Source organism: Oncorhynchus masou, unplaced genomic scaffold (assembly GCF_036934945.1).
Source record: "Oncorhynchus masou masou isolate Uvic2021 unplaced genomic scaffold, UVic_Omas_1.1 unplaced_scaffold_1402, whole genome shotgun sequence".
Classification (NCBI taxonomy): domain Eukaryota; kingdom Metazoa; phylum Chordata; class Actinopteri; order Salmoniformes; family Salmonidae; genus Oncorhynchus; species Oncorhynchus masou.
Window position 1 is genome coordinate 47,501 of NW_027003952.1, and position 10,000 is coordinate 57,500.

Below are 10,000 nucleotides of genomic sequence, written 5' to 3' on the forward strand. Positions count from 1 at the left end.
TAATGTAGTGTTATAGAGTTAATGTAGTGTTATAGGGTTAATGCAGTGTTATAGGGTTAATGTAGTGTCATAGGGTTAATGTAGTGTTATAGACGTAATGTAGTGTCATAGACTTAATGTAGTGTTATAGACTTAATGTAGTGTTATAGACTTAATGTAGTGTTATAGACTTAATGTAGTGTTATAGGGTTAATGTAGTGTTATAGACTTAATGTAGTGTTATAGACCTAATGTAGTGTTATAGGGTTAATGTAGTGTTATTGACTTAATGTAGTGTTATTGACTTAATGTAGTGTTATAGGGTTAATGTAGTGTTATAGACTTAATATAGTGTTATAGGGTTAATGTAGTGTTATAGACTTAATGTAGTGTTATAGACTTAATGTAGTGTTATAGGGTTAATGTAGTGTTATAGACTGTGTTAGGTCCACCTTTGGCTCTCTCATGATATATTATTTGTTTCGCTTGATTAGTGTCTTCAGGTTTGCTGCCCAAATGGCACCCTATTCCGAATGTAGTGTACTACTTTAGACCAGAGCCCTATGGCACCCTATTCCCTATGTAGTGCACTACTTTAGACCAGAGCCCTATGGCACCCTATTCCCTATGTAGTGCACTACTTTAGACCAGAGCCCTATGGCACCCTATCCCCTATGTAGTGCACTACTTTAGACCAGAGCCCTATTCTCTATATAGTGCACTACTTTAGACCAGAGCCCTATTCCCTATATAGTGCACTACTTTAGACCAGAGCCCTATTCCCTATATAGTGAACTACTTTAGACCAGAGCCCTATGGCACCCTATTCCCTATACAGTGTACTACTTTAGACCAGAGCCCTATGGCACCCTATTCCCTATATAGTGTACTACTTTAGACCAGAGCTCTATGGCACCCTATTCCCTATACAGTGTACTACTTTAGACCAGAGCCCTATGGCACCCTATTCCCTATACAGTATACTACTTTAGACCAGAACCCTATGGCACCCTATTCCCTATATAGTGCACTACTTTAGACCAGAGCCCTATGACACCCTATTCCCTATATAGTGCACTACTTTAGACCAGAGCTCTATGGCACCCTATTCCCTATATAGTGCACTACTTTAGACCAGAGCCTCATGGCAATACTATACAGGGCCCACAGGGTGTAGTATGTACTGTATCATGTACTGACCAGGGGCCACAGGGTGTAGTCTGTACTATATCATGTACTGACCAGGGGCCACAGGGTGTAGTATGTACTGTATCATGTACTGACCAGGGGCCTCAGGGTGTAGTCTATACTATATCATGTACTGACCAGGGGCCACAGGGTGTAGTCTGTACTATATCATGTACTGACCAGGGGCCACAGGGTGTAGTCTGTACTGTATCATGTACTGACCAGGGGTCACAGGGTGTAGTCTGTACTATATCATGTACTGACCAGGGGCCTCAGGGTGTAATCTGTACTATATCATGTACTGACCAGGGGCCACAGGGTGTAGTCTGTACTATATCATGTACTGACCAGGGGCCACAGGGTGTAGTCTGTACTGTTCTGATTCATTTGCTTTCTCTTTCCTCTCTTTTCTTGATTTTATTTCCTCATCTCTCTTTTTCTCCAGTAGTGATGCATCATGGGAATGCTGCATGAACTAAGAGTCTTTCTTCTGTTGGGATCTGCAGTTGAACTTAATCTCATCTGTCTTTCTACTCTCTTTCTTTTTGTTTCCCTCCACAACCCCCCCCTCTCTCTCTCTCTCTGTCTCTCTATCTCTATCTCTGTCTCTCTGTCTCCCTGTCTCTCTCTCTCTGTCTCTCTGTCTCTCTCTCTCTCTCTCTGTCTCTCTCTCTCTCTCTATGTCTCTATGTCTCTCTCTCTCTCCCTCTCTCTCTCTGTCTCTCTTTCTGTCTCTGTCTCTCTCTCTGTCTTTGTCTCTCTCTCTCTGTATCTCTCTGTCTCTGTCTCCCTCTCTCTCGCTCTCTCTCTCTCTCTCTCTCTCTCTCTCTCTCTCTCTCTGTCTCTCTCTCTCTGTCTCTCTCTCTCTGTCTCTCGCTCTCTCTCTGTCTCTCTATCTCTCTCTCTCTCTCTCTGTCTCTCTCTCGCTCCCCCTCTCTCCCTCTAACAGAGTGGGTTTACCCCCCTGCACATCGCTGCTCACTATGGCAACGTGAATGTCTCCACCCTCCTGCTCAACCGAGGAGCCGCCATAGACTTCACCGCCAGGGTAAGACTAGTTCTACTGTCATCACTCCTTACCCCCCCCCCTTCTTAATGAGTGTTATTATGGGACACTGTGAAGACTGGTTCTACTGTCATCACTCCTTACCCCCCCCTTCTTAATGAGTGTTATTATAGGACACTGTGAAGACTGGTTCTACTGTCATCACTCCTAATCCCCCCTTCTTAATGAGTGTTATTATAGGACACTGTGAAGACTGGTTCTAATGTCATCACTCCTTACCCCCCCCCCCCCCCCTTCTTAATGAGTGTTATTATAGGACACTGTGAAGACTGGTTCTACTGTCATCACTCCTTACCACCCCCCTTCTTAATGAGTGTTATTATAGGACACTGTGTAGACTGGTTCTACTGTCATCACTCCTAATCCCCCCCCTTCTTAATGAGTGTTATTATAGGACACTGTGAAGACTGGTTCTACTGTCATCACTCCTTACCCCCCTTCTTAATGAGTGTTATTATAGGACACTGTGAAGACTGGTTCTACTGTCATCACTCCTTACCACCCCCCTTCTTAATGAGTGTTATTATAGGACACTGTGAAGACTGGTTCTACTGTCATCACTCCTTACCCCCCCCTTCTTAATGAGTGTTATTATAGGACACTGTGAAGACTGGTTCTACTGTCATCATTCCTTACCCCCCTTCTTAATGAGTGTTATTATAGGACACTGTGAAGACTGGTTCTCCTGTCATCACTCCTTACCCCCCCTTCTTAATGAGTGTTATTATAGGACACTGTGAAGACTGGTTCTACTGTCATCACTCCTTACCCCCCTTCTTAATGAGTGTTATTATAGGACACTGTGAAGACTGGTTCTACTGTCATCACTCCTTACCCCCCCCCCTTCTTAATGAGTGTTATTATAGGACACTGTGAAGACTGGTTCTACTGTCATCACTCCTTACCCCCCTTCTTAATGAGTGTTATTATAGGACACTGTGAAGACTGGTTCTACTGTCATCACTCCTTACCCCCCTTCTTAATGAGTGTTATTATAGGACACTGTGAAGACTGGTTCTACTGTCATCACTCCTTACCCCCCCCCCCCTCTTAATGAGTGTTATTATAGGACACTGTGAAGACTGGTTCTACTGTCATCACTCCTTACCCCCCCTTAATGAGTCTTAATGAGTGAAGACTGGTTCTACTGTCATCACTCCCCCCCCCCCCCTTCTTAATGAGTGTTATTATGGGACACTGTGAAGACTGGTTCTACTGTCATCACTCCTAATCCCCCCCCTTCTTAATGAGTGTTATTATAGGACACTGTGAAGACTGGTTCTACTGTCATCACTCCTTACCCCCCTTCTTAATGAGTGTTATTATAGGACACTGTGAAGACTGGTTCTACTGTCATCACTCCTTACCACCCCCTTCTTAATGAGTGTTATTATAGGACACTGTGAAGACTGGTTCTACTGTCATCACTCCTTACCCCCCCCTTCTTAATGAGTGTTATTATAGGACACTGTGAAGACTGGTTCTACTGTCATCATTCCTTACCCCCCTTCTTAATGAGTGTTATTATAGGACACTGTGAAGACTGGTTCTCCTGTCATCACTCCTTACCCCCCTTCTTAATGAGTGTTATTATAGGACACTGTGAAGACTGGTTCTACTGTCATCACTCCTTACCCCCCCCCTTCTTAATGAGTGTTATTATAGGACACTGTGAAGACTGGTTCTACTGTCATCACTCCCCCCCCCCCCTTCTTAATGAGTGTTATTATAGGACACTGTGAAGACTGGTTCTACTGTCATCACTCCTTACCCCCTTCTTAATGAGTGTTATTATAGGACACTGTGAAGACTGGTTCTACTGTCATCACTCCTTACCCCCCTTCTTAATGAGTGTTATTATAGGACACTGTGAAGACTGGTTCTACTGTCATCACTCCTTACCCCCCCCTCTTAATGAGTGTTATTATAGGACACTGTGAAGACTGGTTCTACTGTCATCACTCTTCTTAATGAGTGAAGACTGGTTCTACTGTCATCACTCCTTACCCCCCTTCTTAATGAGTGTTATTATGGGACACTGTGAAGACTGGTTCTACTGTCATCACTCCTTACCCCCCCCCTTCTAAATGAGTGTTATTATAGGACACTGTGAAGACTGGTTCTACTGTCATCACTCCTTACCCCCTTCTTAATGAGTGTTATTATAGGACACTGTGAAGACTGGTTCTACTGTCATCACTCCTTACCCCCCCCTTCTTAATGAGTGTTATTATAGGACACTGTGAAGACTGGTTCTACTGTCATCACTCCTTACCCCCCTTCTTAATGAGTGTTATTATATGACACTGTGAAGACTGGTTCTACTGTCATCACTCCTTACCCCCTTCTTAATGAGTGTTATTATAGGACACTGTGAAGACTGGTTCTACTGTCATCACTCCTTACCCCCCTTCTTAATGAGTGTTATTATAGGACACTGTGAAGACTGGTTCTACTGTCATCACTCCTTACCCCCCTTCTTAATGAGTGTTATTATAGGACACTGTGAAGACTGGTTCTACTGTCATCACTCCTTACCCCCCTTCTTAATGAGTGTTATTATTGGACACTGTGAAGACTGGTTCTACTGTCATCACTCCTTACCACCCCCCTTCTTAATGAGTGTTATTATTGGACACTGTGTAGACTGGTTCTACTGTCATCACTCCTTACCCCCCTCTTAATGAGTGTTATTATGGGACACTGTGAAGACTGGTTCTACTGTCATCACTCCTTACCCCCCCTTCTTAATGAGTGTTATTATAGGACACTGTGAAGACTGGTTCTACTGTCATCACTCCTTACCACCCCCCTTCTTAATGAGTGTTATTATAGGACACTGTGAAGACTGGTTCTACTGTCATCACTCCTTACCCCCCCCCCCCCCTTCTTAATGAGTGTTATTATAGGACACTGTGAAGACTGGTTCTACTGTCATCACTCCTTCCCCTCCCCCCTTCTTAATGAGTGTTATTATAGGACACTGTGAAGACTGGTTCTACTGTCATCACTCCTTACCCCCCTTCTTAATGAGTGTTATTATAGGACACTGTGAAGACTGGTTCTACTGTCATCACTCCTTACCCCCCCCCCCCTCTTAATGAGTGTTATTATAGGACACTGTGAAGACTGGTTCTACTGTCATCACTCCTTACCCCCCTTCTTAATGAGTGTTATTATAGGACACTGTGAAGACTGGTTCTACTGTCATCACTCCTTACCCCCCTTCTTAATGAGTGTTATTATAGGACACTGTGAAGACTGGTTCTACTGTCATCACTCCTTACCCCCCTTCTTAATGAGTGTTATTATTGGACACTGTGAAGACTGGATCTACTGTCCTCCTCCCTCCCTCCCCCCCCTCTTAATGAGTGTTATTATAGGACACTCTTTCTTCCTGTGTCCCTGTTGTGTGTGTGTGTGTGTGTCCTGTCCCTGTGTGTGTCTCCCTGTGTGTGTGTGTGTGTGTGTTTGTGTGTGTGTGTGTGTGTGTGTCTGTATGTGTGCGTGCGTGTGTGTGTGCGTCCATAGAATGGGATAACTCCTCTCCATGTGGCCTCTAAGAGAGGGAACACCAACATGGTAGCTCTACTGCTGGATAGAGGAGCTCAGATTGATGCCAAGACCAGGGTGAGTCCCACACACTCTCTCTCTCTCTCTGTCTCTCTCTCTCTCTCTCTCTCTCTCTCTCTCTCTCTCTCTCTCTCTCTCTCTCTCTCTCTCTCTCTCTCTCTCTCTCTCTCTCTCCCCACCTACTAATGTATTATTTCATCCCTCTGGCTTCACCTGCTGTTGGACACTTTTTTGTCTGGAACAGGGATAGTTATGCGTGTGTGTGTGTGTGTGTGTGTCTCTCAGGACGGCCTCACTCCTCTACATTGTGCAGCGCGGAGTGGACATGATCCCGCCATAGAACTGCTGCTGGAGAGAGGAGCACCCATACTGGCTAGGACCAAGGTACACACACACACCAAATACACACCACACACACTCACACATACATACATACAGTATATACAAACAAATACACACACACACAAAACACATGTACACACACACACACACTGTCCCACCACACACACACACACACACACACACACACTGTCCCACCACACACACACACACACACACACACACACACACACACACACACACACACACACACACACAGAAATCTAACAATAATGATATTATCTCCTTCTCCCCTTCTCTCCCTCTGTCCCTCCTTCCCTCCCTCCCTCTCTCTCCCTCTGTCCCTCCTTCCCTCCCTCCCTCTCTCTCCCTCTGTCCCTCCTTCCCTCCCTCCCTCTCTTTCCCCCATTCCTCAACCTTCGGACCTACCTCTCTCTCCCCTTCTCTCCCTCTGTCCCTCCTTCCCTCCCTCCCCCCCTCTCTCTCTCCCTATCTCCACCCTCTCCCTCGCTCTTTCTCTCCCTCCCTCTCTCTCTCCCCATTCCTCAACGTTCGGACCTACCTCTCTCTCCCCCCTCCCTCTCCCCCTCTCTCCCCTCCCCCTCCCTCTCTCCCCTCCCTCTCTCTCCCCCTTCCCTCTCTCCCCCTCTCTCCCCTCCCCTCTATAGAACGGTCTCTCCCCCCTCCACATGTCTGCCCAAGGAGACCACGTGGAGTGTGTCAAACACCTGCTGCAGCACAAGGCGCCTGTTGATGATGTCACCCTGGACTACCTGACGGCGCTGCATGTCGCCGCCCACTGTGGTCACTACCGAGTCACCAAGCTACTGCTGGACAAGAGGGCCAACCCCAACGTTAGGGCTCTGGTACGGATCTGATACACACACACACTGATACAGACCTAATACACACACACACTGGTACAGGCCTAATACACACACACACTGGTACAGACCTAATACACACACACACTGATACAGACCTAATACACACACACACTGGTACAGACCTAATACACACACACACTGGTACAGACCTAATACACACACACACTGGTACAGACCTAATACACACACACACTGATACAGACCTAATACACACACACACTGGTACAGGCCTAATACACACACACACTGATACAGACCTAATACACACACACACTGGTACAGACCTAATACACACACACACACACTGGTACAGACCTAATACACACACACACTGATACAGACCTAATACACACACACACTGGTACAGACCTAATACACACACACACTGATACAGACCTAATACACACACACACTGGTACAGGCCTAATACACACACACACGGATACAGACCTAATACACACACACACTGGTACAGACCTAATACACACACACACACACTGGTACAGACCTAATACACACACACACTGATACAGACCTAATACACACACACACTGGTACAGACCTAATACACACACACACTGATACAGACCTAATACACACACACACTGGTACAGACCTAATACACACACACACACACTGGTACAGACCTAATACACACACACACACTGATACAGACCTAATACACACACACACTGATACAGACTTAATACACACACACACTGGTACAGACCTAATACACACACACACACACTGGTACAGACCTAATACACACACACACTGGTACAGACCTAATACACACACACACACTGGTGCAGACTTAATACACACACACACTGATACAGACCTAATACACACACACACACTGGTACAGACCTAATACACACACACACTGGTACAGACCTAATACACACACACACTGATACAGACCTAATACACACACACACACTGGTACAGACCTAATACACACACACACTGATACAGACCTAATACACACACACACACTGGTACAGACCTAATACACACACACACACTGGTACAGACCTAATACACACACACACTGATACAGACCTAATACACACACACACTGATACAGACCTAATACACACACACACACTGGTGCAGACCTAATACACACACACACACTGGTGCAGACCTAATACACACACACACTGATACAGACCTAATACACACACACACACACACTGATACAGACCTAATACACACACACACACACTGGTACAGACCTAATACACACACACACTGGTACAGACCTAATACACACACACACTGATACAGACCTAATACACACACACACTGATACAGACCTAATACACACACACACACTGATACAGACCTAATACACACACACACACACACACACTGATACAGACCTAATACACACACACACACACACTGGTACAGACCTAATACACACACACACACACTGGTGCAGACCTAATACACACACACACTGATACAGACCTAATACACACACACACACACTGGTACAGACCTAATACACACACACACACTGATACAGACCTAATACACACACACACACACTGGTACAGACCTAATACACACACACACTGATACAGACCTAATACACACACACACTGATACAGACCTAATACACACACACACACACTGGTACAGACCTAATACACACACACACACTGGTACAGACCTAATACACACACACACACTGATACAGACCTAATACACACACACACACTGGTACAGACCTAATACACACACACACACTGGTACAGACCTAATACACACACACACACTGGTACAGACCTAATACACACACACACTGATACAGACCTAATACACACACACACACACTGGTACAGAGCTAATACACACACACACACAAACACACAAACTGGTACAGAGCTAATACACACACACACACACACACACACACACACACACACACACACACACACACACACACACACACACACACACACACACACACACACACACTGGTACAGAGCTAATACACACACACTGGTACAGAGCTAATACACACACACACACACACACACACACACACACACACACACACACACACACACACACACACACACACACACACACACACACACACACACACACACACACACAAACTGGTACAGAGCTAATACACACACACACACACACACACACACACTGGTACAGAGCTAATACACACACACACACACACACACACACACACACACACACACACACACACACACACACACACACACACACAGAGAGAGAAACACACTGGTACAGAGCTAATACAACAGCTAGGTTGTTTGAAAGTTTCCCCCCCCCCAACGTTGCCGTGTGTTGTGTCTCTGTGTGTCCAGAATGGGTTCACTCCGCTGCACATCGCCTGCAAGAAGAACCGCGTGAAGGTGATGGAGCTGCTGGTGAAATACGGAGCCTCTGTCCAGGCCGTCACAGACACACCGGTTTGACCCCCATCCACGTGTCAGCCTTTATGGGTCACCTCAACATGGTGCTGCTGCTGCTGCAGATACACAGCCTCGCCTGACATCTGCAACATCGTCAGTACCGACACGATCACATCTAAACGCTGTCCGTCCTTAACATGTTATTACGGGGGTAGTGAAACGCCTGTGTTCCCAGCTCCAAGAGTACAGTAATATCTAGTGAAATGCTTGTGTTCCCAGCTCCAAGAGTGCAGTAATATCTAGTGAAAGCTTGTGTTCCCATCTCCAACAGTGCAGTAATATCTAGTGAAATGCTTGTGTTCCCAGCTCCAAGAGTACAGTAATATCTAGTGAAATGCTTGTGTTCCCAGCTCCAAGAGTACAGTAATATCTAGCTAAATGCTTGTGTTTCTAGCTCCAAGAGTGCAGTAATATCTAGTGAAATGCTTGTGTTCCCAGCTCCAACAGTGCAGTAATATCTAGTGAAACGCTTGTGTTCCCATCTCCAACAGTGC

General features: G+C 45.8%; 1 protein-coding gene across 1 annotated transcript in view; it reads left to right on the forward strand.

Annotated features, from left to right (window-relative positions):
- Window positions 1–10,000, forward strand: part of LOC135530633 (ankyrin-2-like) — a gene marked incomplete at its 3' end in the record, with an annotated part of 134,174 nt that overhangs the window by 29,793 nt on the left and 94,381 nt on the right. The window contains 7 exon segments of the mRNA XM_064958918.1: window positions 2,117–2,215; window positions 5,765–5,863; window positions 6,092–6,190; window positions 6,814–7,011; window positions 9,399–9,497; window positions 9,500–9,568; window positions 9,570–9,599. Of these exon segments, the coding sequence (XP_064814990.1) occupies window positions 2,117–2,215; window positions 5,765–5,863; window positions 6,092–6,190; window positions 6,814–7,011; window positions 9,399–9,497; window positions 9,500–9,568; window positions 9,570–9,599 (693 nt within the window).